The 26,847-nt window shown below is 37.7% G+C and overlaps 5 protein-coding genes, 1 long non-coding RNA gene and 1 pseudogene across 15 annotated transcripts; 4 read left to right on the top strand and 3 right to left on the bottom strand.

The window, feature by feature from the left end:
• Nucleotides 1-564: 564 nt before the first annotated feature.
• Nucleotides 565-3,925, top strand: LOC130498883 (probable boron transporter 7; annotated as a pseudogene).
• A 272-nt stretch (nt 3,926-4,197) lies between these two features.
• Nucleotides 4,198-8,436, bottom strand: LOC108839783 (probable potassium channel AKT5). The gene is made up of 12 exons (XM_018612559.2): nt 7,969-8,436; nt 7,273-7,638; nt 7,125-7,182; nt 6,714-7,031; nt 6,375-6,620; nt 6,193-6,291; nt 6,070-6,102; nt 5,778-5,963; nt 5,481-5,675; nt 5,323-5,398; nt 4,668-5,237; nt 4,198-4,566 (listed from the first exon to the last, which is right to left on the bottom strand). The coding sequence occupies exons 1-12, from the start codon at nt 8,181-8,183 to the stop codon at nt 4,310-4,312; spliced, it is 2,619 nt and encodes an 872-aa protein (XP_018468061.2). The 5' UTR covers nt 8,184-8,436; the 3' UTR covers nt 4,198-4,309.
• Nucleotides 8,437-9,279: 843 nt separating this feature from the next.
• LOC108839782 (cytochrome b-c1 complex subunit 7-1, mitochondrial) lies at nt 9,280-10,689 on the top strand. The gene is made up of 4 exons (XM_018612558.2): nt 9,280-9,446; nt 9,565-9,722; nt 10,021-10,068; nt 10,380-10,689. Exons 1-4 carry the CDS (start codon nt 9,353-9,355, stop codon nt 10,446-10,448), a joined length of 369 nt encoding a protein of 122 aa, XP_018468060.1. The 5' UTR covers nt 9,280-9,352; the 3' UTR covers nt 10,449-10,689.
• Nucleotides 10,690-15,131: 4,442 nt separating this feature from the next.
• On the top strand, nt 15,132-17,647 carry LOC130508199 (protein DUF642 L-GALACTONO-1,4-LACTONE-RESPONSIVE GENE 2-like). Its single transcript, XM_057003531.1, has 3 exons — nt 15,132-15,307; nt 16,196-16,693; nt 16,927-17,647. Exons 1-3 carry the CDS (start codon nt 15,235-15,237, stop codon nt 17,451-17,453), a joined length of 1,098 nt encoding a protein of 365 aa, XP_056859511.1. The 5' UTR covers nt 15,132-15,234; the 3' UTR covers nt 17,454-17,647.
• Nucleotides 17,648-17,745: 98 nt separating this feature from the next.
• LOC108834388 (pentatricopeptide repeat-containing protein At4g32450, mitochondrial) lies at nt 17,746-19,733 on the bottom strand. Its single transcript, XM_018607720.2, has one exon. The coding sequence runs from the start codon at nt 19,474-19,476 to the stop codon at nt 17,833-17,835; it is 1,644 nt and encodes a 547-aa protein (XP_018463222.2). The 5' UTR covers nt 19,477-19,733; the 3' UTR covers nt 17,746-17,832.
• A 119-nt stretch (nt 19,734-19,852) lies between these two features.
• LOC130508200 (uncharacterized) lies at nt 19,853-22,940 on the bottom strand. Of its 7 annotated transcripts, none has more exons than XM_057003537.1 (6): nt 22,811-22,940; nt 22,110-22,508; nt 21,232-21,864; nt 21,051-21,091; nt 20,266-20,719; nt 19,853-20,159 (listed from the first exon to the last, which is right to left on the bottom strand). In XM_057003537.1, the coding sequence occupies exons 2-4, from the start codon at nt 22,497-22,499 to the stop codon at nt 21,083-21,085; spliced, it is 1,032 nt and encodes a 343-aa protein (XP_056859517.1). In that variant the 5' UTR covers nt 22,500-22,508; nt 22,811-22,940; the 3' UTR covers nt 19,853-20,159; nt 20,266-20,719; nt 21,051-21,082. The 7 variants fall into 7 exon arrangements, with proteins under 7 accessions (XP_056859517.1, XP_056859513.1, XP_056859514.1 ...); XM_057003533.1 differs by lacking the exon at nt 21,051-21,091 and having other exon boundaries at nt 20,266-20,540; nt 20,621-20,719; XM_057003534.1 differs by lacking the exon at nt 21,051-21,091 and having other exon boundaries at nt 19,853-20,352; nt 20,487-20,540; nt 20,621-20,719.
• Nucleotides 22,941-24,162: 1,222 nt separating this feature from the next.
• On the top strand, nt 24,163-25,606 carry LOC108837932 (uncharacterized). Of its 4 annotated transcripts, none has more exons than XR_008937046.1 (5): nt 24,163-24,304; nt 24,665-24,858; nt 24,941-25,047; nt 25,135-25,316; nt 25,398-25,606. It is a non-coding gene; the product is annotated as an uncharacterized LOC108837932 (long non-coding RNA). The 4 variants fall into 4 exon arrangements; XR_001947417.2 differs by having other exon boundaries at nt 24,938-25,047; XR_001947416.2 differs by having other exon boundaries at nt 24,665-24,870.
• The last annotated feature ends 1,241 nt before the right edge of the window (nt 25,607-26,847 follow it).

The raw sequence follows: 26,847 nt of genomic DNA, 5'->3' as shown, positions 1-26,847 counted from the left end.
CCAATTCTCATTTTTTTTCCTCTATTTGATTTTTTTTTTAAATTTTCAAATATCCTCTCTGCCTCAGGCAGTCTCTCTCTCTAAAAACAGAAAGTAACAGAGAGAGAGAGAGAGAGAGATCCGATAAACAGAGTTTTATCATCCGTAACCGTAATCTTACTTGAATCGGATCTCTCTGCGTTTTTTTTTGGATATTTTCCTCCGGCGTGCTTTTAAAACGGCGGCCAGGGCCGTCTATCGCTTTCTTCTTCTTCTTCTCCTCCAGGTGCGAGATTGTGTTTATTCATTCTTTCATACATCGTATCAAATCTGATCAAACGTTTTGGATTTCGATTCTCGTCCCTATTAGATCGAAAGTTTAAGGTGATAGAAGGAGGATTGATTGATCATCTTTTGTGTGTGTTTCTCGATCGATTTGTGTTAGTAAGTTAGACATTGCAATGCGTTTCGGAATCCGATTGGCGGAATCGTCGTATATTGTTTCATCCACCGATCTATTCATTTGCATTTGGTTTGCTGATATATATTTTGTTTTTTTGGTTTTGTTCATATCATCGATCCAGAGCCATTGCTGATCCCTGAAGGTCAGCAGCCATGGAGGGAGTCAATACCCCATTTGCTGGGATTATTAACGATTTCCATGGAAGAAGAAAGTGTTACAAACAAGACTGGCTTGCTGCCTTCAACTCTGGTGTTAGGTATATATGTCATGTGATCGATCATATATGATGCTTATACAATGAACTTCTATCTCCTCCAATTGCATGTACTTGTGGTTGGTCTTTGAGTTTCTGCCTTTTGGTTTTTTGTAACTATCAATCTCAGGATACTGGCACCAACTCTCTACATTTTTATTGCCTCTGCACTTCCTGTGATTGCATTCGGCGAGCAGTTAAGCAGGGAGACAGGTGAGAAGATATATATATATATAACTATCATAGATTTTGTTGTTACTTCTGGAGAGAATCTGTCCTGAAAGTTCCTTATAACTCTCTTTTACTCTCAGATCGAAGTCTTGGCATAGCGGAATCATTAGCTTCCACTGCTTTTTGTGGAATTATACATTCCATTTTTGGTGGACAGCCTCTGTTGATTGTAGGTGTTGCAGAACCCACATTCATAATGTACACATACCTCCACAGCTTCAGCAAAGGCAGGCCTGAACTTGGGTCAGAAACTCTACTTAGCCTGGGCAGGATGGTAATGTGGACTCTTAAGTAGATTTATGATTATCCTTTCTCTTTTCTTGCTGATTGTTCATTTACATATTAGACAACTCTTTTCTTTTAACAGGGTCTGTGTCTGGACAGCAGTTTTGCTTATCCTTCTTGCAATGTTAAACGCAGCCAACATCATTTCTAGATTTACCAGAATTGCAGGAGAGCTCTTTGGAATGCTGATTACCGTTCTGTTTTTCCAAGAGGCTGTTAAGGTTCTGATGCCTATAACTAAACTAACTCCATGTTGGTAAAAGTCTTACTCACTTCAAACTTGAGAGATGTTTTTTTTTCCTAACGCAGGGACTTCTCGGCGAGTTTCTTGTCCCAAAATCTGAAGATCCAAGTTTGGAAGCGTATCAGTCCCAGTGGCGGTATACTAATGGGCTTCTTGCAGTCATTTTCTCATTCGGTCTTCTTTACACTGCTCTTAAAAGCAGGAGGGCACGTTCATGGAGATATGGCTTCAGTATGTGAAACATTTGTCTTGTCTATATATATATATACACATATTAAATACTTGACAGAATCATTTACTCGAACGAGAACCATCTTCGTCTTTGCAGGGTGGATGCGAGCTTTTATAGGTGATTATGGAACTCTCCTCATGCTTGTGTTGTGGAGCGCACTCTCATTCACTGTCCCCAGAGATATTCCTCAAGGAGTTCCAAGGAGGCTGGAGTTACCTCTTCCTTGGGATTCAGAGTCCTTGTATCACTGGACAGTAGTCAAGGTACTACTGCTACCTAGTGCATCCGACATTATAGAATACTGAAAGAGTTCTTTTATAACTTGTGTCTGAAAGTCATTGCTGTTGGAACAAATTTGCAGGACATGGGAAAGGTCCCGCCTCTTTACATCCTTGCTGCATTTATACCAGCTATCATGATAGCAGGTCTATACTTCTTTGATCACTGTGTATCGGCGCAAATGGCTCAGCAGAAGGAGTTCAATCTGAAAAATCCTTCGGCTTATCACTATGACATCTTCATTTTAGGAATCATGGTATGATTCTAATGATGCATCTTACATGTGGTTTAATTTTACATGAATGAAAGTGAATACTAATTTTTTTCTGAATTTTTTGTAGACATTAATCTGTGGCTTACTTGGACTTCCTCCTTCGAATGGGGTCATTCCACAATCCCCTATGCACACAAAGAGTCTTGCAGTTCTTAAGAGGCAGCAGATGCGAAAGAAAATGGTCCAGAAAGCAAAAGAATGCATGAAAGCAAAAGCAAGCAACTCAGAGATCTACGGGAAGATGCAAGATGTGTTTATAGAAATGGAAACATCACCCAAGGTATATAAACATATCCTTCTCACTAGTTCATCTCTTACTCTTCCGCTATCAAGAACTTAATGTCTCACTTAAATCATGAATCAGATACCTGTGAAGGCTACTTCAGTGGTGAAAGAGCTAGAAAACTTGAAAGAAGCAGTGATGAAAGCAGACGGTGGAGGAAGAGACACAAAGGGAAAGAAGTTTGATCCAGAAGTACTAATCGAAGACCATTTGCCTGTCAGAGTAAATGAGCAAAGAGTGAGCAATCTCTTGCAATCAATCCTTGTTGGATTGTTGATATTCGCAGCACCACTCCTAAGAATGATTCCAACTTCAGTTCTGTGGGGTTACTTCACTTACATGGCTGTTGATAGTCTCCCCGGGAATCAATTCTGGGAAAGACTTCTGCTACTATTCATCACTCCTGGTCGTCGATTCAAGTACTATACATCAAATTTAACTCTTATAACTCTTTGTTTTTATTAAATTTTCTGATATTTGCGAATGTTCTTTTGTTTTTGTGTGTGAAACAGAGTTCTTGAAGGCTTACATGCATCATTTACGGAGAAAGTCCCGTACAAGTCGATTGTTATGTTTACACTCTTCCAGCTTCTGTATTTTCTGATATGCTTTGGAGTGACATGGATACCTGTAGGAGGGATTCTGTTCCCATTGCCATTCTTCATCCTCATTGCTATAAGACAATACTTCCTCCCCAAGATATTTGATCCTTCTCATCTCCAAGTTTTGGATTCGTCAGAGTATGAAGAGATGGTTGGTGCAACACACTCCAGCTTCGGCATCAATGTAAAGCACATTCTCGATTCTTCTGTTTGTCTTCAATGTATAAAAAAATTATAATGTGGAATCATTGAAATTTTCCTTTTTGGGAGAGCAGGGGGAACCGCATAACCTTCCTCTGAGTTCTGTTGAGAACAGTGAAGACGAGTTTTACGATGCAGAGATTCTGGATGACATTACTACTAGCAGAGGTGAACTGAAGCATAGAACCCTAAGTGCCAGGGAGGGAAGATCCCAAATGGTAAGTATATAATAACAAAAACCAATTCTTTAAATAAACTTGGAAAAATCTTTACTTAGATTGCAACATTTTTCACATATTGTATGATTTAAATAATACTCAGGTGTATCCAGAAAACAGTGGACATTCCTAAGTCTTTGTATAAAGGAACAAACGTTTTCGAAGAATGCTGATTCAGAGAAACCGCAGATAAAAAAGCAAGAAGATGTTAGAGGCAATAGAAGAAGTCAGCAGAAGATGGGTGGAAAGAGAGATAGAGGATACAAGTATTCTGATTGTTTCTTCTCTGAAACGTTATTTTTGGTTTCCTCGCTTATGTTATATCTTTGCTCTTTCCAATTGTTTTTACAACTCTAACAAAAAGAAAAAAAAAAGAAATACAGATCAAAAGACAGCTTTCTCATTTTCTCTTGCCTTTAGGGCTCAACAGAGGAAGTTTTGTTTACTTCTGCTTTGTTTAGAAATGAAAGCAGGCTGATTTTATTGACTCTTTTCTTGAGATTACATCTTTTTTTGTTGTTAAAGGAGTACTATAATCTTTAATCTTTGAATTAGCGTTTATATTGTGTGGTATAACCGTATAACTTATACGGTATAAGTATAACATCTGTAATTGTGGCATAAATCTTTATTTTCGTTTCTGTGTAAGTAAGTTGCATTTCAATAATCTTTTTAATATAAAAAGCGATTGTAGTGAATAACTAAACAGATGATAATAATAAATCCATTGAGAAATAGGAAAACATCTCAAGCTTTCTTGCGTGCCTAACAAGAAACCTTGAGAAGAAGCAGAAAATCCCCGTCTCTTATAAGCCTGATGTCGTCGATTTGAGCTCCTTCTCTCGTCAGAATCTTTGTGGCAACAAACCCCAACTTCTTCTCACCGATTTCAATTAACTCCTCCAGTGAATTTGGTAGCTTCACCACTTTACCAGCGGAGGAAGCCTCACCACTGATCGTCACTCTCGCCGGATAAACCCCACCAACTCCTTCGCTTAGTGTAGATGCTTCTCCTTCATCACCTGAGGATTCAAGGGATAAAGTGTCTCTTACTGTTTGGAGAGAGAAAGAATTTAATGTTTTGTTCTGATGAAGAGAGACTGAGAATAAGAGACGTGTTTACCAGCGTTTGCAGCCGACATGATGCCAAACAAAGAGTTCTTGAAGTTACTGATCTTCCTTCTCTGAGAGCCACCTCGAAGGAAAGGCAACGATTCCCTTGAACGGTGGTGAATCATTACAGGCTCGCTACTATGCTTCATCAGTGGGGTAACATTTTCTGGTGTACCGGAAAATGATGATTTCGGTTTCTTCTCCACTGGTCTCTGACTATGAAACAAGGCTTTAATGTCTTCATGCCCTTGATGCTCAGCTAGACCACGAGCCGTCCAACCGTACACATCTGGCATGTCCATATCAGCTCCTTGCTCTAACAAGAACTCCACAATCTCCATGTTCCCTTCCGATACTGCTCTGTGCAATGCAGTGGTCCCGTTGCTATCACAGTGCGAGATATCTCCACCGTACTTCACAATGTCTTTGAGTGCATCTAAGCTGTTTTGTTCAACGGCTAGGCAAGAGAAATAGGATACTGTGTCGGGACTTAGCTTTGCGCCGTTGTCCCATAAGAGTTTAGAAATTTCTTCATGTCTCCCAAAGATTGCTTCCCACAATGGTACACTACCTTCCGAATCTACAAGATGAGTTTTTAGCAATTAACAGATGATTTACCGAATTTATATTATAAATGGACTCGTAAATTCTTGCTTGTTGTATACCTTTAATGTTAGGATCTGCTCCATGCTCGAGAAGTAATACAACACAGTAGTGGCATCCTTTCGATGCTGCTATATGCTGAGACAAAATATTACACAGTACACAAACATTAGCACAGTTATGCGGAAGTCTGTTTATTCAGAGCATTTTGGAGACTTACCAGTGCGGTTCGACCGTTTTTATCGGTTTCATTAGGGTTTGAGCCTCGTTTGAGTAACTGATGCAGCAGTAAATCGTCTCCTCTTGCTGCTGCAAAACATAAGCTGAGAGGTAAATCCATTTTCCCTTGAGCCAACATCTGTTCTGTATCAGCAAGAATGCCTTTCATCACTGGATCTTCTGAGTCTTTCAGATGCTGCATTAAACCATAGCAATTATGATATGAGCCAAAATAGTAAACCCGCTAAAATTTTGTAGTCACCATGGTTGTATATAAAGGAAATGGCTTCGAACCAACCTGAAGTAGATTATTCATGATAATTGCTCCATCACCAACATTTGCCTGAACAAGATTTAAGAATGTTGTACGGTTCAGACGAAGCAATTGACTCAATCGCTTGGTACGAACTGTGAACAGCTGTGGCCTGTAACATAGCACCCCAACTTCACCAAAAACATGACCAGGGCGCGCTTCACCAACTACCTGCAATTAATGCACAAAATCTCATGTTAGAATAACACAAAGAACATCTTGAAATAATCTTAAGAGATCCCTAATCTTAAAAGAGGATTTAAAATTCGGCTTTTACCTGATCCACTCCATTCACAGGTGCAATGATTTCCTGTCATACAGTAGAAATCTCGTCTAAGTTTATAAACAATTTATATGGATAAGTAGAACTCTACACCTGAGATAAAACAAGAAAACTCACAGCAGCTCCTGTCACCATAATGTAAAAATCTGTTGGTGCTTCATTCCTCAAGATCACATCTTCTTTGGGAGGAAAATACTCGGCCTTCATCTCAGTGACCTAACATCAGAAGGTTAAGTGCGTGTATTCATCGAAGGAAGCTGTTTAGCTAGACAATTTAACTTTTGGGATGAGAAACATACCAACTGAAACAGAAGATCATTGGATATTCCATGGAACAAGTAAATCTTGTCAACAACTTCATAGAACAGATAATGCGAGATGCTGGAACGAATAGCTTTGGGTAGGGAGTCGATAAATTCTTGCTGCTGTAGACCTTCTGAATCGGTCCTGTACCTCAAAGACAAATGAGCTACCATCTGTTCTTGCAAGCGCTCTGGAAGTTTGTTCCTCTGAGCAAACGCTGAGGCAGCTTGGATGGTATCTCTCTGGAGTAATGAAAATGAACAAGATCGGGTTTATTAATTAAACTGAACCAACTACCAAGATAAGCAATTAATCACACAATAAACAGAACTTACAAATTTGCTGGTGCGACTGGTTACATGAACCACCAAGTTGGTCATATTACCAATTATATAAGCTAGCAATCCAAGATTGAAGATCATGTAGAAGAGAATGAAAGCCCTCTCACTTGCATTATTCCCATGTATATCACCATAACCCGTTGTAGAGAAGGTGGTTATGGACCAATACATTGCTGTGACATACCGGATAAGCAAAGACTTTTGTGTCCAGTTTGGCTCCGCAAGTGCCATAAAAGTCATGGAAGGGTCTGGGTAATGTGCAGCAATAGAATAGCAGAAGCAGGCCCCACAATGAACCACAAAGAGAGCAACCTACATTGCAACCATCAACGTCTTGTTAAACTAAGAGCAAAAATATGTAGCTGCTTCAATAAATGTAAGCTCGTGTAAAGATAAGGTACTAACGAGGAGAAGCTTTGTGCATCGAACCCAAAAGTAGTTGTACTTCCGATCTTTCTCCAATCTGACAATTTAGGCATTTCAAGAAAGGTTATGACAAAGTAAGACAAGTGTTTGATTGATATTAAAAGAAACACATTCAAATCTCTCTCACCTGGCGAAACAATTACTGGCCCTGCGAAGACGCCATAGACGCAGCATACTGAAAATGCCATACCCTTGAATAGTATTATGCAATAAGCTGCCAAAAAGTTCATAAGGAATTGTGGAAACCACGTCAAAAATGAGCCAGGTCGAGACATATCTCCAAGCTATTCTCTTGGGATCATCGACTAGAAGATACGTTGCCTTGTCCAAGAAGGCAACAAAGAATGTCAAAACGATGTCAATAGCGAAAAAGCCATTGACAACATTATCTATAATACTGAGAGGTGCTCTTGGCGTTTGTAGGTAACCAAACTCAAAAGGAGATGCCCATGCGGTGTAGACTACTAAGAGCACTAGAAACCAATCCCATGCCCTGAAACATAGTGATAGTGTAGCCATTGGATTAAGAGAAAGAAGACAAAAAAAACACAAATTCGCATAGTATTAAAAAAAAAAAAAAATCTATTGAATAGAAATCAAACTAATTCGATTTCGTGTTAATGCCTTTGAACACGAGCATTACATCGAACACTATGGATTCAAAAAATCTCATAAGAGCCGGAACGATAAGGCAAGCATGCAGAGAAGACATAACCTAGCTCTCTCCACCACAATAACGAATCGTCTACCACAAAGGATCGTCAGCGACGTACATAAACCAGGAACAATCACGGAATCGGTTTAGCAAAATCGATTTAACTACCTGTAGCGAGGATCGAAGGGAGAGACGATGAAGAAGCGGAGCTTAACACGACGCGTGGAGCCGGAATTAACACCGAGAGGAGGAAGAAGGCCTTTGCTAAAGCTGTAATGACTCATCGTCTCTTCCGTAGAAACATGCTCCGCCTCCTTGATCGAAATTCCTCCTCCGCCGCCGTGTTTCTCCGGCCAAAACCACACTTTCTTCTTCTTATCCATCTCGATCGATCCTAATTAATATACTCTCTTCTCTCTCTCTCTCGATTCGAAACAGAATATACGAAACGGTTATTTTTTTCTTTTCTCTTCGTCTAACAGAAAAGACGTTCACGTTCCGTTGTCGAGAGAAGAAGCGTACACATGGGTTGGTCTCCTCCTTTCCCCGATTACGTTGCTCTCTCTCTAAACTTGGGTGTGTGACCTGACCTTCTGTTAGGGCGTGCGTGTGTGTGTCTTTTATATTGGTTTTATTTACCTTTTTGCCCCTTTAACTGATTTCCCTCCTTATTTCCTCTTCCTCATTGGTCCATAACAAAAAAAGAAAAGGATAATTTTCATTCTGACTTGGATTTCTTATCTTACTATATATTGAATTCACAGAGACTTTATTGCTTTTCTTCGCTGACTAGACTACCATATTTAATGAACGCGGTTTATATATAAATATATACGTTTGAAAAATAAGAAATAATCCAATAGAATATCACTTTTAATTTCAAAGTTACCATAAGTTTTAAATGGATAAATTCCAAAAAAAAATCAGGACTTTTTGCTTAACATCTACCGTTCGTTTTGTTTTTTGAACTTCTAAAGATTTTGTGGTAGTTTCCGAAGATGAACCCCACTAGAAACAACCTCGAGTTCACGCATTGAATGACAAATTGATATGATTCCCTTTATAAAAAAGGAAACTGCCAATGGTAGATTTATTAGAGGAAAGAAATTAGGCGGAATTTGACTTATTTATACTATAAATCTACCATTTAGGATAAATTTGCATTTATATAAATTTCATTGAGCCTCCATCGGATAAGAATATTCTTCAGATTCTTTTTTCATTTATCATTATTCCTCTCATTTAATCTTATTCATCTAGTCACTGCCATTAATAGAAAAGAGGAGGTCTCATTTTAATCAAAACTAAAAAAAAAATTTAACTATAAAGTTATTTTTGGGAAGGAAACAATCGACTGACATAAGACCCACTAAAACCATGAATACGAGCAACCCACACGAATGTAAATTGACCCATTATAGGCCCATGAACTCGAAACGACGTCGTTTAGTTCACGTTGTAAATTTACCTCGTCTCTCCCAGAAGCAGCTTTTGTTGCGCAACCGGCGAAGAGAGAGAGAGAGAAAGAGAAGCACGCACACACGGAGAGAAAATGTCGACGTTTCTGCAATCACTAATCGATCCAAAGAAGAACTTCCTTGCTCGCATGCATATGAAAGCCGTATCAACTCGCCTTCGTAGATACGGTCAGAATCTCAATCGAAAACCGTTTGATTTAATCGAATCTGGATTTGTTGATTTTCTGATTCTGATCCGTGTTGCGTTGTTTTTGCCGTTGTGTGTGTGTTTGATTGGAATGATCAGGTCTCAGGTACGATGATCTACACGATCAGTATGAAAATCTGGACATTAAGGAAGCTCTGAACAGATTGCCCAGGGAGGTCGTTGACGCTCGTAACCAGCGTCTCAAGCGTGCCATGGACCTCTCCATGAAGCACGAGTACCTTCCCAAGGATCTTCAGGTAACTCCGAGGATATTGAGCTATTAAACTAATGTTTGAGCTTAGGTTTATGTATAAGCATATTAATATCCTTGCCTCTTGCATTTGCTAAAGTTTATTAGAATAATAACTGGATTGAACAATAGGGTATTGCATTTGATTTTGTCATTACCCATAAAGTGAAATGGTGATTACTTGTTATACTATTTTGTTACTGTTGTTTTGAGCGATCATATAGTGTAACTGTTCTGTTAGGCATCCTTTTGAATTTTCGCAACTTCTAACTTTTGAGTTTTTTTTTTCAAAATTCCAATTGCAGGCGGTGCAGACACCATTCCGTGGCTATCTACAGGAGATGCTGGCTCTCGTAAGTCTCTTGTGATCCATATTTTCAGGAATAAGTTCCTATGTGCAGCTTTATTGCGTTAATGTGCTTGTGATCTTCAGTTTGTTGCATGATGCCTGAAACAATGATTTAACACTATAAATGCAAGAATTTTTCTCTGTTGTTTGAATCAAAATGTTGTTTAAGATCGTTTATTTTCCTATACTAGGAAGACTTGCATCGGAAAGAACACTGTTTAGTGTGTTTCTCTAAAGATGGATCATCATCGTTATCCATTAGCATTAGTCACTCTATCATCACTTTCTTTATGGTGGGTGGGTGTGTGTTTGCAGGTTGAAAGGGAAAGAAAGGAACGTGAAGCCTTGGGAGCTCTACCACTCTACCAGCGCACATTCCCTTAAGCACATCCTTTTTCCCTATCTTCTGATAAACTCTACTTCTCTGCATCAATCTCCTCTCCAGATGGGAATTAATTTTTGATATTTTGGAAACCACATTCCTGAACAGAGCTATTTACTTCCTCAAAAGCCCAAGTCTTTTGTGATTCTTTTCCTAAATGGGATGATATGTTGCTTGCTACATTTTTCACTTTCTGCTGGCATGAATAAAATCGACGACACAACACTGAGTCTGGTTCAATGATTCTCATTTTCTCAATATTGCTTTGGTGTTTTATTTATATGATTGGTTACCAAGTTTAATGCGATCAAACGCAAGTGCCATGAATTCTATATGTTTGTTAATTTGGATAGTCATGTTGAAAATAACCAATGGTTCAAACATAGCAACACATTGGGTAGTAAGCATCTTTAGAATTGTTACATGTATATTCGAAGATTGGTCTCCAGCTATGAACATATATAATAGATAACAAAGAGCTTACCTTTGAGTTCAACAGAGTAAAAGCTGGTTGATAAAGAAAAATAACCGGCGAGTGGAGAAGTGAAAGATACACCCACATTCATGACTACATGAGTTTTGACCTTCTGAGCATATTGAAGTCTGTGAAATGAAACTTGGGATTTCAAAAACGGGATATTATATATTATCAGCATAGTGTATATCATTCATATGATAAGAGAGACCCATGTTATGAATGTATACGATAATTATTACTGTTTGGGAGGATTATCTTTAATATATGCAGAAAAGAACATTTGCATGTGAGTGAGTAGACTGGGACACAAGTCTTTAATAGATTCAGGCCAGATCTCTTCTTTAGTTACCCATCTCCCTCTCTGTCCCCTTCTTCTTTATCCTTATCTCCTCCTTTTTTTGCTCTCTTTCATTTACATATAAATGTATATTTGAGTTATTAGGACAATAACAAGAAGATTAAATGACTTGAGACTCAAGTACATAATGAGAATTTTATCCCATTGATATTGCATGCCACTGGATCTTGGATGTGGTCCATTGATGTGAATATTAAGGCTGTGATCAAGGTGGATATATTGGTTTATGTGTTTTGTTCCTTTCTAAACTTGTAATCCGTTTATTTATTGAAATTTGGATGTTTCTTTTAGGGCACATAAAATGATTTATTACGTTGTACTAACTTATGCAGGGTGGACCATAAAGTCGCTTGCATGTGATTCATTGACACAGCCTGGATCGTCTTTTGTGTTTTTTTTAGTTAGGTTTAGTAGTACCAATTTTCGTTAATCAAAGCTCACTGTAATAGCTGTTCAGTTTTTACCTGTACCAATATATCCAAAGCTGAGAGTATAGACACACTCTCATCTATGAGAAACATAGACTATTTTCTTACGTCAAAAAGAAACACAAACTGTTCGTCATAAATAATCCACGTGAAATAGGCACACTAAGTGTCTACCAAAGTTATGTTCAAAAAAAAAAAATGTCTACCAAAGTTTAAAAAAAAGAAAAAAGTGTCTACCAAAGTTTTTTTTTTGCTAAAATCTACCAAAGCCGATAGTTCGATGTTTTAGGGCATCTTCATCCCCACTCTATATTTTACTCTATTTATAGAGTAAATGGAGTGGAAAATGGAGTAATGAACAAAAAATAAAAGCCTTACTCTATAAAAATAGAGTAATGCTTTTATTTTTTGTTCATTACTCCATTTCTCACTCTATTTACTCTATAAATAGAGTAAAATATGGAGTGGGATAAAGATGTTCTTAGACATAATCAGAGAATTATGTAAACAGTGAAGATGCATATAATTTTCTCGTTGCCACCACCGAGTGTAATATTCACATGCATCATACTCGCATTAAATAGGTTGGTGAGAACTTTTAATTCTAATAAGTTAAACAATAGTATCTAACTAGTTTTGCAAACGAAAAAAAAGACGATAGTCAAAATGTCGTTTGGTTAAAACTTAAAAGGTTGGTCCACTTTCCCATGCATGCATGTCTATTTATTTTCATAGTCTTTTATTGGATTTGTGTATTGATTTGGCGAGTAAAGCCAAAGTTAGACGACTATCTGACCCTGATTAAATGCCAGAATCATAAATTTAGATTTAACCACCAACACAGAGAAAAGCAAAACCTGTAATAGTCAATCTTTTTATTGTAAACAAAACTTAGCCTACTCTAACGATATCTTTTTTAATTGGTCTTTATTACTTTAATTTCTCCAATTGACTGAACTCGATAGCCTTATCGTCTCATCTTATTTGTAATTTATTAATTTTTGAAATATTCACTTAATGGACATATCTTTTTTTTTTGTAGCTGGACATATCTTATTTCCGCAAAGCATGTGTATGTATTTATAAACACGCACGCACTATGTTGGTCAGGACAATAATTTGTGCAATAAAAGCACCGCTAAGAGAGTCGGTGGCCTTTCTTGCAGTGGCCAGTGATCCATTCGTTTCTGACGATGCAGAGACAAAATTCGATTATTCTTAATATATTTTTATACCATATCACTTATTCATATGTTCGCGGATGAGATTTGCTATTGACTACTCAGAGCTGGATAAACCATTTTGCAAATAATTTACTGCGTATCCTTTTTATAAGTTAACGTAATAGTATTTCTCATTTTCTTGTTCGGTAAAATTAACATTCAAAAATTTCCGTAAATGTAATATAAGCATATGTTCCACGTTATCCAACCGGTCGGACCACACTTATATCCAAGCTTTATAATTACACTATAATGTTAAAGCCGACTTTAGTTTATCTTTTAATCTATCTATTTATTAATGCTGCTTGCTTGATTATTTTGTATTACTATTTTGAAGACAAACCAACATGTTTAGTATTCGAGGTTACTTTGATCATGTTCACCATTATGACATAATTTAGTTTTTTGTTTGGTAAGCAAAGGTTTTAAATATATATATAGGTTATAGTTCGGCTTAAGAAACATCGATGATTATTGATCCGACAGAGGTGCAGACTAAATATAAGAAAGCACATGGAAAGAAAGTTGGAATATCAACACTATTAACTAATATCTTAAGTTACATATCGGCTCGGGCAGTATTTAAAAGAAAAAATCTAAGCAAAAAAAGAGCCAGCGTGGTATACTCTAGACTTTATACTCAATATTTCTGTCGATCATGTGCTGCTTTAACGGTAGAAACATTTGGTTTAATGTTGCACTAACAAAGATTAGTCGATATATGCATGAAATAATAGTAACAATGTGGGCGGCCTGGTGTTCAAGTGTTCGGAGGAAAATCTCTATTTTGTAATCTCTTATAATTTATGAGCTGCTATCTAAATTCTTAGTCGTTGTGACATAAGTTCATACTCCCTCCGTTTTTTAAAGAATGTCGTTGTGACATTTTTCACACAGATTAAGAAAGTTGTTGAAATATATGTAAGTTGTAATTAATTATACCTCTTTGACCAATAATATTTTAGATAAATAAAATTATTTATAAAATCAATGCAGTTTGCAATTAATTTTCAGCTGAAAATTAGTATAATTTACATTGGAATTATAAAGTGACACTCTTTGTGTAACAAGAAAATGAGCTCAAAGTGATACTTATTATGAAACAGAGGGAGTATTATCTGTTACTTCCTCCGTTTCTTAAAGAATGTCTTTGTGACATTTTTCACACAGATTAAGAAAGTTGTTGAAATATATGTAAGTTGTAATTAATTATATCTCTTTGACCAATAGTATTTTAGATAAATAAAATTATTTATAAAATCAATACAGTTTGCAATTAATTTTCAGCTGAAAGTTAGTATAATTTACATTGAAATTATAAAATGATACTTTTTGTGTAACAAGAAAATGAACCCAGAATGACACTTATTATGAAACAGAGGGAGTACATTCTAAGGATTCAAAGAAAACGAAAACAAACGGGCTTATTATATTTAACACTTTTCGAGACATTTTAACCCCAAAAGAGCATTAATCACACCTATTATTAAGTGGTACACTTCCTTACGCCTTAACTCCATTCATCTTTTGTATAATCTTCATTCTTTTACTTGTCCTATCTGAACAATGTTTTTATTTAGTCGGGTGGGCCAACCCGCGTGAACAGGGTTAGTCGGGTTTCGGACACCTCTCCTGTTTAATAAAAACAATGTTTTTATTTCATATATATATATATATATATCAGATTTTAACCGGTGCAATCAAATAACTTCTTATACCTGAACCAAAAAGCCTTGCTGGATTTGGCACACAGATCAAGCATTTTGATGCAATTTATAATTCAGAATGTGATAGGATAATTCAGAACATACGCAACTTTAACTTGTCGCGATGGGAGAACCAATATGAGAAGGCATGTGAGAGATATATGGATCACATTGTCCCACAGCTTTTGTCCCCTTCACCTCTGCACTTATATTACCATTAACTAGTAACTACTGTCACATATTCATTGTTTTTCAAATCGCAAGTTAAATGTATATAGCTCATAGTTCCTTTCTTATTTACTCTTACATGTTTACTTTGTTATTTAATTAGTCAAACCTTCCAAGACAAAGTGACCCGTTTCCAAGGAACGATGAATAAATAAAGAGACCAATGCTGTTCCGACACAAGTCTCTATTGGTAAAGTTGTAGTTTAAGACAAAGACAAGGGGCTTTTTTCTGTACAGCTTTGCATATAAAGAGCTATCTCGTCTTCGTTCTCTTCACTCCACTAAACATTCCTTCTCTCGCTCACTATTCTCCATTTTGTATAAGTATATAACATAATAATTGGAGTAGAAAAGGAGAAAGAAAAACATGAAAGAAATGGGAGTGGTAGTGTTTCTTCTACTTCATTCGATCTTCTACACTGCCTTTTGCTTCAAAGATGGTAAGCCCTCGTTATGCAAATATCTTCTTTTTTTTTTTAACTAAAGCAAGCGTAAGAAAAACTGTCGTTTAGCTATGAAAAATAATATTACAGTTTTCATTCACATCATGTTTACACCTTGTATATCAAAATAATTTCGTCTGTATTGCACCACAAGTCATGAATACTACTACTTGATAACTACAAGATGTTAATTTTCCTTCTTTGTGTATCATTAGATGCTTAACCAATAGACAAGAACAGAATAGCTTTGTGAATTTAAATACCAAACAGAATTACTTAAAGAGAATATTGGATGAAAGTATTTAACTGTTACAATCAGACAGATCTGTATACATGCACATGGTATTTGTCAAATGGTTTACAATAAATGCATCAGTAAAAAGTAAAAACTCATACCTTCCAATCTGCAACAGTTTATTATTCTTTTAGTAATTTGAAAATTTCGCACTTCAACTTTTCTTCAATTATTATATTATATCATAGATCTGAAACAGCAAAACCATTATTCAGTAAACATTCCCATGTTAAACAAAAGTGAAAATGTACTTTACTAGAATCATTGTCACCAACTATATACGTACACTAGTTCCATTTGGCTTGAGAAAATTTTGTTTTTTCATTATTGTTACATCTATAAATTACACTACCCTTCTCAGAAACCATAACAAACCTTAAATGTTATTAACTATAACCTTTTGAAAAAAAAGAAAAAAAAAACTATAATCCAAGTTGGTGAATTGATCTATATATAGAATTCCAAATAAATGTTGATGGACAAACATAGAGTAAAAAACTTATTTAAAAAAACAAAATTTTACAAATATGCATATAGAGATTGACCTTGATTTCTATTTGTTTTGTTCATTGTCTCCTAAAAAAACACAGGGCTACTACCAAACGGTGACTTCGAACTAGGTCCACGCCACACGGACATGAAAGGGACACAAGTGATGAACAAAACAGCAATCCCGAGCTGGGAACTCTCAGGCTTCGTCGAGTACATTCCCTCAGGACACAAACAAGGCGACATGATCCTTGTCGTGCCTAAAGGCGCTTTCGCGGTGCGTCTAGGCAACGAAGCTTCCATCAAACAAAAGATCAACGTTAAAAAAGGCTCCTACTATTCCATAACGTTCAGTGCGGCTCGAACCTGCGCACAGGACGAGCAGTTAAACGTTTCTGTGGCGCCTCACCACGGAGTAATGCCCATTCAAACAGTATACAGTAGCTCGGGTTGGGACTTGTATTCGTGGGCGTTCAAGGCGCAGAGCGATTATGCAGAGATTGTGATACATAATCCAGGTGTTGAGGAAGATCCTGCTTGCGGACCACTCATCGATGGTGTTGCTATGAGAGCTCTTTTTCCTCCTCGTCCCACCAACAGTAAGTGTTTTGAACGCTAACTTTAATGTGCATTTATACATCGTTTAGACACATTTTTAGAAGAATTGGCTTAAATAAATCATTTTGCTTATAATCGATTCGCCTTCTGTGCAATTTGTAGAACATTATTTGTTGGTGTTGAACTATTAGTACTAACGTGGGGTTTCGTAGCTAGCAAATAATTTATTGGGTCAAATCAGTAAATATTTAAAACTTGTGGGGTTTGTTTGCAGAGAATATACTGAAGAACGGAGGATTCGAAGAAGGCCCATGGGTTCTACCCAACACGTCATCAGGAGTCCTGATCCCACCAAACGCCGTCGACGACCACTCTCCGTTACCGGGATGGATGGTCGAATCTCTCAAAGCCGTTAAATACATCGACTCCGACCATTTCTCAGTCCCTCAAGGCCGTCGCGCCGTCGAACTCGTCGCCGGGAAAGAGAGCGCCGTCGCACAGGTCGTCCGCACGGCCCCCGGGAAAATCTACGTCCTCTCCTTCGCCGTCGGAGACGCGAGCAACGCCTGCGCGGGGTCTATGATCGTCGAGGCTTTCGCCGGGAAAGACACGCTCAAGGTGCCGTACGAATCGAGAGGGAAAGGCGGGTTCAAGCGAGCGTCGCTCAAGTTCGTCGCCGTCTCGGAGAGGACTAGGATCATGTTCTACAGCACGTTTTACGCGATGAGGAACGACGATTTCTCGAGCCTGTGTGGGCCGGTGATCGACGACGTTAAACTTCTCAGTGCTCGGAGGATGTGAGCTGGCGAGTTATTCACGTGACAATGACAACCCAATGGGCTTTCGTCATAAATTGGGCTTTATCGGCCTCTTACTGTTCTTTTGTTAAATTAAAAGCTATGTCGGAACCCTCTAGTTGAGCGGGAGGGCAGGCGGACAGCGGCGTTCGTTTGCTGTTGTTTGGTCGGAATATATAAAAAAATTTAAGATGGTTATTTATTTTATACTAATCTAATGCATAATGGTAAATCTACTACTATTATTTTATTTAAATTTGGATAATCAAGGATAAAATTTGAAATGATTCAAAGGCAGACACCAAAAAAAGCTCGTAGTATATAAAGAAACATGTTTAACGTTTCGCTAATCTCTAAACGAAGACAAGTAAAAAAGCAAAACGCTACCAATAGTCTCTGCAAGAGCAAACACCATCTGTCATATGGTGAAACCTCTTGACATCTCGCGAAACCAAAACTCTCCCGACCACCTTCGACATCAGCTTCAACGCGTTGTGGCAATCAATACAAACACGTAGATTCTTCAGCACTCGCACTGGAGAACGCGCAGGAGTATTGAGAAACGACGAGACGAAAGCGAATTTCTCCGTGTGGTTAAAAAGGTTTTCATCTTTGCTCTCCTTGTCCACGTCGTGCAACGCAAGTTTGGACTCAGGCACGTAACCAAGTTCCACCATATGCTCTTTTAAGCTCTTCAACGCCATGTAGTACTCTCTGTTCTCTGGAAAAGATATATCTCCAGCCGCCATAACTTGTTCACCTCCAAATTTTCTCCCTCTCGCCATCCTCTGTAGCTTCTCTTTCGCTACGTCTGATGGTTTGACAGGGACAAGACCCGTCATTGATTCTCTGTTCAGTCTACTTGCATCGATCTGCTCAACCATGTCTTGACACCGTTCACCGAGCTCCAAATCCCCGTGAACACGTGCAAGATTCATCAATGTTTCCCATAACTCAACAGCGTTTGGTTCCACCAACTCAACAAATCTCAAGGCTTCATCTAAACAACCAGGCTCAGCCAACATCTTAACGATGCTCACGTAATGTTCCACAGAAGGAACGATCCCGTAGTCTCTGTTCATCGACTCAAAATGCAGTAGCCCTTCGTTAATATCACCGAGAACACCGCACGCAGAGAAGACCTCTTTGAATATCTCTCCGTCGGGTATGTTCCCTTCTTCTTTAAAACGAGAGAACATATCAACGGCCTCCTCTTCGTGTCCATTCTTAGCTAAACACCTTATGATACCGCACCAAGTCCGCGAGTTCTTCTCGGGGACACTCTCGAAAACGGATAACGCATCTTCAACAGACTCGCAACCAGAGTACATTTCTATCACCGAGTTGTAAGCGCTGATATCCGAACGAGAAACCGAAGAAGTGATAAACTCGTGAACAACATTGGCTTCTTGTAGAGCCTGTGCATCACCACATAGCTGCGCTAGCCACAAAAGCCTGGCTAAATCTACCAAATAACCCTCGTTTCTCCACGATTTGATGATATCAACTGCTTCTTTCACATTACCTTCTCTGCAAAGCGCATCCAATGAGTCGAGTCCACTATAATCTTGATGAAAATGTGCATTTGCGTGGTTATCAGACTGGACTTGCTGTCCACAGTTGTGAGAATCCCAACTCTGGCTCGGTGACTGAGCAAAACCTGCATTCTCCTGATTCTCATTACCATAAGAGGAACAAGCATCACTACTACTTTGCCAATCTCGTTGTCTATGGTCAAAAAGTTCACTGCTTTGATAAAACCCACTCGGATTCTGACCAGAAATAGAGGGATAATCTGGGTTTAACCTCTGCCCATATGAATCCTGCTGAAACCCACCAGTGTGATCTGAAGAAGTACCAGTCGGATTAGGGTTTAGGAAACCTAATCTCTCCGCAGCTGTGCTTAGATTTCTCAACAGAGGACCGAGAGGTTTCAGTGAATCAAATGAAAAAGGATAGCGTAGCTTACGGGTGGAGCTGAGAAGCGTGCCTCTAGCAGTGTATATCATTAACGGGACAAAACCCATTTAACTGGAAATGGAAGCCGACCAGGGTTGAGCAGACAAAAAGACCACCTTTTGTCTAATCTGTCAAAGAAACAAGAGTTTCACAAATGTAAACACTTCCTACGAATTCGCCAAAAAAGCTATTTTATTAGTTTCGGGCAAGAGATTAATTTTTTGGTGAAACTCGGGGACAACTGCGTATAGCTTGATGAAATGAAATTACAGTATCAGAAAAGTAATTTACGACCTAAAAGATGATGATTCGATTAAATTATGATCGGAGGTAAGGTTTTTAGGGTTTCTAGCAGCAACACTTTCTGATGGGTAGTAAAACGGATTAAAACTTCTACCAATTATTAACAAAATTTAAAATAACGTTTGTAAATATTGAATATGCTTGTTCATCCCAACATAATAATATTAATCTTCACTACAAACATTCATACAGTTTCTTGGATCAATTACAAACATAACACAATTCTACTATCCAGTGAGGGAGGGGATGATTGTGTTTATATAAAATATGAACTTGCAAGTACTTTTACTGCCTCATGTTGATGCTAATAACTGTGACTTCATCACATGAATGAAAGGAAGCAACTAGAGTTAAGACAACAATTTAAACAACTAGCTTTGCTGGAGATATCTGGAGAGTGAGCTTGGAGAATTTCCACAACGCATATGCGACTAACTGAGCAAGAATGCTAGCACCAATTCCATGAAAGCAAAGTCATGAGAACAAATCAGAATAAGGAATCTACACATCGTCTAGATGAGCATTAACTCTTTTCAAAGCCATTTCACTCTTACCTCTCAACAAGCCACAACGCTTATTTCCAAAAAGAATGGACTATGCCTAATGATACTTCGACATGGTAGCATCTACATCATGCAGTTCTAATGAAGCAATCAGAACAGAAAGAATACCAAAAAGAAGGCACCGCAAGAGATAATTAGTGAACTGGAAAGGGCTAAGGCTTGACATGTGATCAGCAAATTTAATCCAACAGACTGTAAACATATAAGGAAACCTGCTCAAAGCACCAGAGCTTTCAGCCCTGTGGACAAAGCCAACTCCAGGACACCTGAAATAATCAAGATAGTGACAAAATGAAAAATAGCATAAAAGCCAGTTACTTTTTGAAGAACAGGAATGGTATTGCACCACTCATATGGCCAAAGGGAGAAGTCGTAAACCCCAGCATCAGAGTTAAACCTCTAAAAGCCAAAGGTCTGCCATGCCTCGGACAAGGCGACAATGTTCCTGAAAAACGCAGGGGAAAATCAATAATGTCCAGAGGAAGACTAGGAAAAATACGACTGACCCATCTTGCCACAAGTAACAGGATGGAGTCAAGTATATCAACACAAAGTGTGCCACAGAACATAAAATCATACTGTACAAAAATTGAAAGAAAGCACCATATTAACAGCCCTTCAAATATGATATCTCAGAGTATGTATACATTGAATTTTGCTTTAACTTCCTTCAGGAATTACAATAAAAGAACTAAGGAAAATCTGACAAAATAGTAGAAAAGAACACCATAATGAACCTCAGAAATTTTCATTCTAATCAGAGTTTCAGTACATACTTATATATTCTGCTGTGACTATACACTCAATATCAAATCCACTGGGAAAGGAACAATATATGACAGTTGAATGATTCCACGTTGCAGGGAAATATGGCCAGGACAAAAAGATAAAAAGAATTAATTCTGATTGATACTAGCAAAATTGACTGCGGGTACCAGCAGATATCAAATTTTTTACCTCCATCAAATGTTCATCATCTGATATATTAAGAGAAAGACGGAGATCAGTTAACGACGTTTCTTGTTCCCAACTTAAGGGACCAGAAGCGAATAAGTCCCCCAATGTACTTCGGTAAGTATATAGTTCAGACCTACATGACCTTCTTACTCCATCACCTGCCACTGAACGTTTCCGCCTTGCGTCTTCCCTAAGGCCACAGAAAGATTCAGCCTCGCTGCTACATGAATCTGCCTGTTGACTAGAGCCATCTAGCATCATACAAGGTGGCATGTTACTCTCATCATCACTAGCAGCGCTACAACTACCAACCGAGCATGCATCGCTATCATAACACTCATCAGCGACTAAGCTTCCTGCACGAACACTCTCGTCAGAACCTTTTGATCTTACCCTGACCAACTGACAGCAACCGGTCTCACGATTCTTAGAGGAAGCTTCCAGTGATCGTATCTTCTTAGGGTTTCCTGTGCATGATTCAGCACACTCAGGCCAGTTGTTAGGTGACGGCCTCTTTAACATTCTAGCAGAGACAACACTAGGTTCCTGTAGACGTATGCTGTTCACTTGGGGCTGCAGCTTCCGTTGTACGTCTGATCCAGTCAGCGCGGATGACTTCACAGAACCGGATATCTGAAAAAAAAAAAAGTTTACACCACAGTTAGTTAAAGTTTAATGTTCATTAGTAAATTAGTGAAAGATTTATTTCAAATCGATCAACATCATTAAGAGGCTATGCAAATCGCCACCTCCAACCACACATGCGTAGAGTCAGAGGACCAAGCAGGAAATCTTATTTGAAGACAAGACAAAAAAGACATTTGAGAATATTAGCTTTGAAAAGTGATAACATAAAAATAAAGACAAAAAGAAACTACCTTTCCAATCGCAACCCATCTCTCATCTTGCCAAGACTGTCGGACCCTGATGTTAGCTTTGTGAAACGTAAACTCCGACGGAGTCCCGAGCAACCGAACCACGTAGTACTTCCCACACAACTCCTGTCGAACCGTGGCAGCTTTCCAAGAGAAGCTATCGAGAACTTCCACCAATTCACCAGCCTCCCATCGCTCGACATCGACCTGCGGAGGACACGGCCTGATCACCTTCCTCGGAGCTCTCTCCAAGACAGCCTCCTCGTGGAAAGAGAAGTATCTGACGTTGTAGGTGTGTCCATTACCAGAGATGATCTCAGCACATCGCCACGCACCGTAAGGTGCCTCTTTGTTGCTAAACACCTCAACTCTGCTTCCTTTTCTGAATCTCATATTGATCAACTGCAAAAAAAAAGATACAATCTTAACAGTTATGATCCTGCAGGAAGCTCAGTAACACAGATTCAAACGAAATATTCTAAATAAAATCAAAATTAATAAAAATCAAAATTAAATTAAAACGAATGATTCACAGGAAACAACATAATTAAAGCAACGAGATCAATCCAAAACAGATCAAAACAACTTTGCAACGATGACAAGGAGCCGTAAAATCAATAAACTAAGCAAATAATCTCGATCCAGTTTTAGAGATCAACACTAACAAATGAAACAAAAATCGAAGAAGAGATCATCATCATCACCTTCTGGAATGTCTGGAGGAAGACTTTGATCGCCGGAAATTTTCGAATTTAATCTCTTTCAATTTTCTCAGATATTATTGTGATTGGAAGAGAAATTGGGGATTAGGGTTTCGGGTAATGTGAAAATATGGAAAGCTAATTGGGCGTTACGTAATTTATATTTCTTTTTTTTTGTTTTTTTTTTTTAATTTAATGACGTGGGAATTAAGTTAAAAATCTTTAAACCAGAAATAGGAGAAACAGCCCATACATTTACATTAATGACGGTTTGATTAGTGAAATTAAATTACGTTTCACTCGCCCGTGCACACGCGCGTTTAATTGACAGATCGTGAACTTAAATTCATACCGTCCATGCTTTCGCTTTCTAATAGGGGTGTACTTAATTTTACAAATATTTGATTTGCTAAAATTAACTAACTATACAGCTTGTTTTCGCTTTGCACGTTGATTTGTATCGTACACTCAAGTCTTATCTCGTTTTGCTTACGTAATTATATTTGTTTCAACTTCATTATACTCATGATATATTCGAACAAGTTAACCACTGTCATAAAACTATTTATTTCATAAATATTTTTTTATTAAAAGTATCCAAACTAAAATATCTAGAAACTGATTTAGTTTTGCACGATAGATAAATAAAAAACGTATGATAAATCGAAAGCATATGACGTTTCAAACTCGTCTCCTTACTTTACCTGACCACAACCACTTGACCAAAAGGTCCTTGATATAAACAAAATTCATGATCATATGGAAATTATAAATCAATACATAAAATTCACATTTGGTCAAAGCAAAACTTAGGTGGGAAAACGTATATGCTGTAGTCAGTAAAGCATTCATATTCTAGTTTAAAAAATGCGATTATTTCATCAAATGATTTGCGTTGATAAAGATCAGACCAAATCCAAAATTGTTACAACGAGTTATTAGCGAGAAGTCAGAGGGCAAATCTTTCCACAAAAAAAAAAGATTACAATAATCCCTGATATAGTGATATGTGGTACACATTTTGACCATCTATATATATAAAAGAGAGTTGGTTCTCTCCAACTGACACGTAAGCGTCCACGTCAGAAATTCGGGCCCTGGCGGATCGACACGTGTCCCTTTACATCGCTTTATTTTTTCGTTTCAATCGAGCAACCCTAGCCGTTCTGTTTCCTCTCCTCCTCATGCCATTCAACTGAGAAACGGCAGTCGTTATGGCACTCAAGCCTCAACCCACTTCTTCATCTTCAATGCTTCTTTACTTCTTCTTAAAGCTCACACATGATGTATATATATAGAGGATCTGACGATTTCGCATCCATCTATTTGGTCCTCTTTTAATCGTAGAACCCTAAATCTATATCACCACTATCCGTTAATGGCTAAGCAACAACTCCATTCTCGGAGCTCAAGACAGTCCGGTGTAGAAACTTTGTTGCGACAAGGATCCTTCGTTTATGGGAAACTCGCAATCGATCTGGTTGTGCTGATGGAAAGGTAACTGAGTAATTTTCTTCTCTCAATTCTTGATTCTTATATTACTTGATGTTGTATTTTGAAATTGAATCTCTGTTTTGCTACTATTTTGGTCCAAATGATTCGTTGCCCATTATCCCTCTCCTTTATCTCTGATCTTACAATGCTACTTCTTTTTCAGTGCCTATTTGTTGATGTTGCTAAGATTTTAATGTTGGTTGTTGTGGTTTCTCAGTGATACTGAAAGTTATTATTATAGATCTCTGATAAGTCACCCGAGGGGTTTTTGATGGTTGCTAATTTTCCTGTACTTATAATGCTTTGTATCTTGCATCTGTATACGTTTGAGAATGTCTCATAGGTTACATTTTTGGTTCACAGTCAACTCTGATCCAGGGGTCAATGAGCCTGCACCGACTCAATAAAGCTCCACGAGTGGGCTGAAAGCAGGGACCTTATCCTGATGGAGTTCTTCCGCTTCTGCAGTCACTACTAGCTCATGTTGATGGCCAGTCGCTCTTTAATTCATTGACAGTGTCTGAACATAATTCCTATGTTCTCAACTTCCAATCGTAGTAAAATTCTAAGTCAGTTCCTTCCTTTAAATATTTTCTTGCTAATTTTTACTAACTCATATCTGTTTTTTTTCTAAAGAAGATACTGTGTTGAGATGATCTGTCGGATACATCTGATGTGTTTGTTTGTTTGACGCTGAAATGAGCAAGTTGACAAATGTACCTGCTGCTGCAGAATCATAACTCATGGTAGCAGTTTTACACTCTCCTGTTTATTATGTGTTGTTTTTTCGACAAACTCTTAATTACAGATACTCACACATCTATGTTGCACAGGCTGCTGGACAGGAAGACCCCCAGAACATGGCCTTCCACAATGCCTCACAGATGGTGGGGAAGACCTTCACTTTCCAGCTCAAGCTTACAGACTTTAATTTGTCAGCAAGCATCAGTCTTTCACAATCTCATGCATATTTGATCCCAACCATCACCCACCACTTCCTAATTTTGTTGATCAGGTTTGTACATCAACTTCACTTTATTGGTTGGGTCTGACATACATGGATAAGGTATCCAACTGTTGTGTTCTTTACATGAAGGTCAGGACAACTCAAGAGATTACATGCCAGGAGCTGGTTCTGATTCAAAAATCTGCACTAGGAAACTCTTTTGTCAACCTCAAACAATATTGATATTGAACCAATCTACTATATCGTTCAGAATTGTGAATTTCTCACGAATGTTTTAAGTTCAGGCCTTAACTTCTTACTGAGCTTAGACGAGTTAATAATAGTTCCGTTTACCAACAGTTAAAACTTTTTAGTTTTTTTTTGTTAAGATTGTTAACATGTTTCAGACTAGACCGTGAAAAATAAATGCAAAATTCGGAGTGCAATGTAGATCACTTTTCTCAAATTTTTAGCTTGGGTGAAATTTCATAAACTAAAAGAACCTGGTTCCAGCACACGTCATAGTTAAGCTTTAGCGAAAGAAAAACAATTTATTGTTCATATTCCTGGACAACACGGCTGACTACAAGTCTACAACCACGTCGAACTGTAAGTAGCTTTTAAACATTAGAAGAATCACTTTGAAGAATCACTTATTAATTTTCCAACTTTTCATGAGCCTGGCACCACAGTTCCTTTTGAAATGCCTTGGTCTTTATAAAATATCAGTTTATCTTAAGATTATACAAAAAATATAGCATTATAAGAAGCAATGAAATTTTACCTTTTGTTTATCCTACTTTTATGCAATAACTTCATATCGTGTTGTATTCAAAACATAATGTAAAACAGTTAATAGCGATAAACCTAAAGACTCGAATATGGGATTCTGAAAGTAATTTTTATGGATAGCTCAAACTGAAAATCATTTAGAAATAGATATAACTTACTATTAATGTGATAAACAGTTGTAGTAAGTAATTTTTTTAAAAGGCATAGAAGCATAGCTATACAATAAACGCAGATCAATTAACTAAAATTAATCAAATTTTTATAAACAAATATGTCCAATATTTAGATGTCTTATATTAGATATTACAAAATTGTGCATGTAGTGTAGTACCAATCGTGTAACATTTAAACTAAATTATAATTGAAACCAAACATGTTATAGAAATTTAGACCGAACATACCAATCATCACAATCATGATGTGAATTGAAACCGAACATGTTATGTATATAAACAATCAATCATAATAAATATAAAAATACACCACATAAATTGTTATGTGAAAATATCAGAGTTTATTTAGACTTCATAAAATATAAAACAAATACAGAAATAAAGTAGTATTTAAATTTTAAGATAATCAAGATTTATATTAAATATTTACTTTAATTATTTCTATTATTTCCAAATTAACATCCCGCCCGTAGGGCGGGCCGATTCTAGTTGACTATGTTACAGGGAGCAGACATTCACAGGCCGTCGAACTTGCCTAGGAGAGTCCGTTACAATCACTAACGTCCGCAAATTTACCTGCAACATGTCTACTTTAATTTTATAGAAGTCACCAACTACGCTGCGTAGTTAGCCAG

This window comes from Raphanus sativus, chromosome 2 (genome assembly GCF_000801105.2).
Source record: "Raphanus sativus cultivar WK10039 chromosome 2, ASM80110v3, whole genome shotgun sequence".
Lineage (NCBI taxonomy): Eukaryota > Viridiplantae > Streptophyta > Magnoliopsida > Brassicales > Brassicaceae > Raphanus > Raphanus sativus.
The sequence above is the reverse complement of the archived record's forward strand: the minus strand, read 5'-3'. Positions and strand labels throughout refer to the sequence as shown.

What these genes read in the sequence shown, in the direction of transcription:
- LOC108839782 (XM_018612558.2), top strand. Translation starts at nt 9,353, where the DNA reads ATGTCGACGTTTCTGCAATCACTAATCGATCCAAAGAAGAACTTCCTT. An exon ending in AACTCGCCTTCGTAGATACG is followed by an intron (nt 9,447 to 9,564) that starts GTCAGAATCTCA and finishes TGGAATGATCAG; the next exon opens with GTCTCAGGTACGATGATCTA. An exon ending in TACAGGAGATGCTGGCTCTC is followed by an intron (nt 10,069 to 10,379) that starts GTAAGTCTCTTG and finishes GTGTGTTTGCAG; the next exon opens with GTTGAAAGGGAAAGAAAGGA.
- LOC108839783 (XM_018612559.2), bottom strand. Translation starts at nt 8,183, where the DNA reads ATGGATAAGAAGAAGAAAGTGTGGTTTTGGCCGGAGAAACACGGCGGC. An exon ending in CCCTTCGATCCTCGCTACAG is followed by an intron (nt 7,639 to 7,968) that starts GTAGTTAAATCG and finishes ACTATGTTTCAG; the next exon opens with GGCATGGGATTGGTTTCTAG. An exon ending in GATGCACAAAGCTTCTCCTC is followed by an intron (nt 7,032 to 7,124) that starts GTTAGTACCTTA and finishes GTTGCAATGTAG; the next exon opens with GTTGCTCTCTTTGTGGTTCA.
- LOC108834388 (XM_018607720.2), bottom strand. Translation starts at nt 19,476, where the DNA reads ATGGGTTTTGTCCCGTTAATGATATACACTGCTAGAGGCACGCTTCTC.
- LOC130508199 (XM_057003531.1), top strand. Translation starts at nt 15,235, where the DNA reads ATGAAAGAAATGGGAGTGGTAGTGTTTCTTCTACTTCATTCGATCTTC. An exon ending in TGCCTTTTGCTTCAAAGATG is followed by an intron (nt 15,308 to 16,195) that starts GTAAGCCCTCGT and finishes AAAAAAACACAG; the next exon opens with GGCTACTACCAAACGGTGAC. An exon ending in TCCTCCTCGTCCCACCAACA is followed by an intron (nt 16,694 to 16,926) that starts GTAAGTGTTTTG and finishes GTTTGTTTGCAG; the next exon opens with AGAATATACTGAAGAACGGA.
- LOC130508200 (XM_057003532.1), bottom strand. Translation starts at nt 22,499, where the DNA reads ATGAGATTCAGAAAAGGAAGCAGAGTTGAGGTGTTTAGCAACAAAGAG. An exon ending in GATGGGTTGCGATTGGAAAG is followed by an intron (nt 21,865 to 22,109) that starts GTAGTTTCTTTT and finishes TTTTTTTTTCAG; the next exon opens with ATATCCGGTTCTGTGAAGTC. An exon ending in ATGATGAACATTTGATGGAG is followed by an intron (nt 20,720 to 21,231) that starts GTAAAAAATTTG and finishes TGCGTTTTTCAG; the next exon opens with GAACATTGTCGCCTTGTCCG.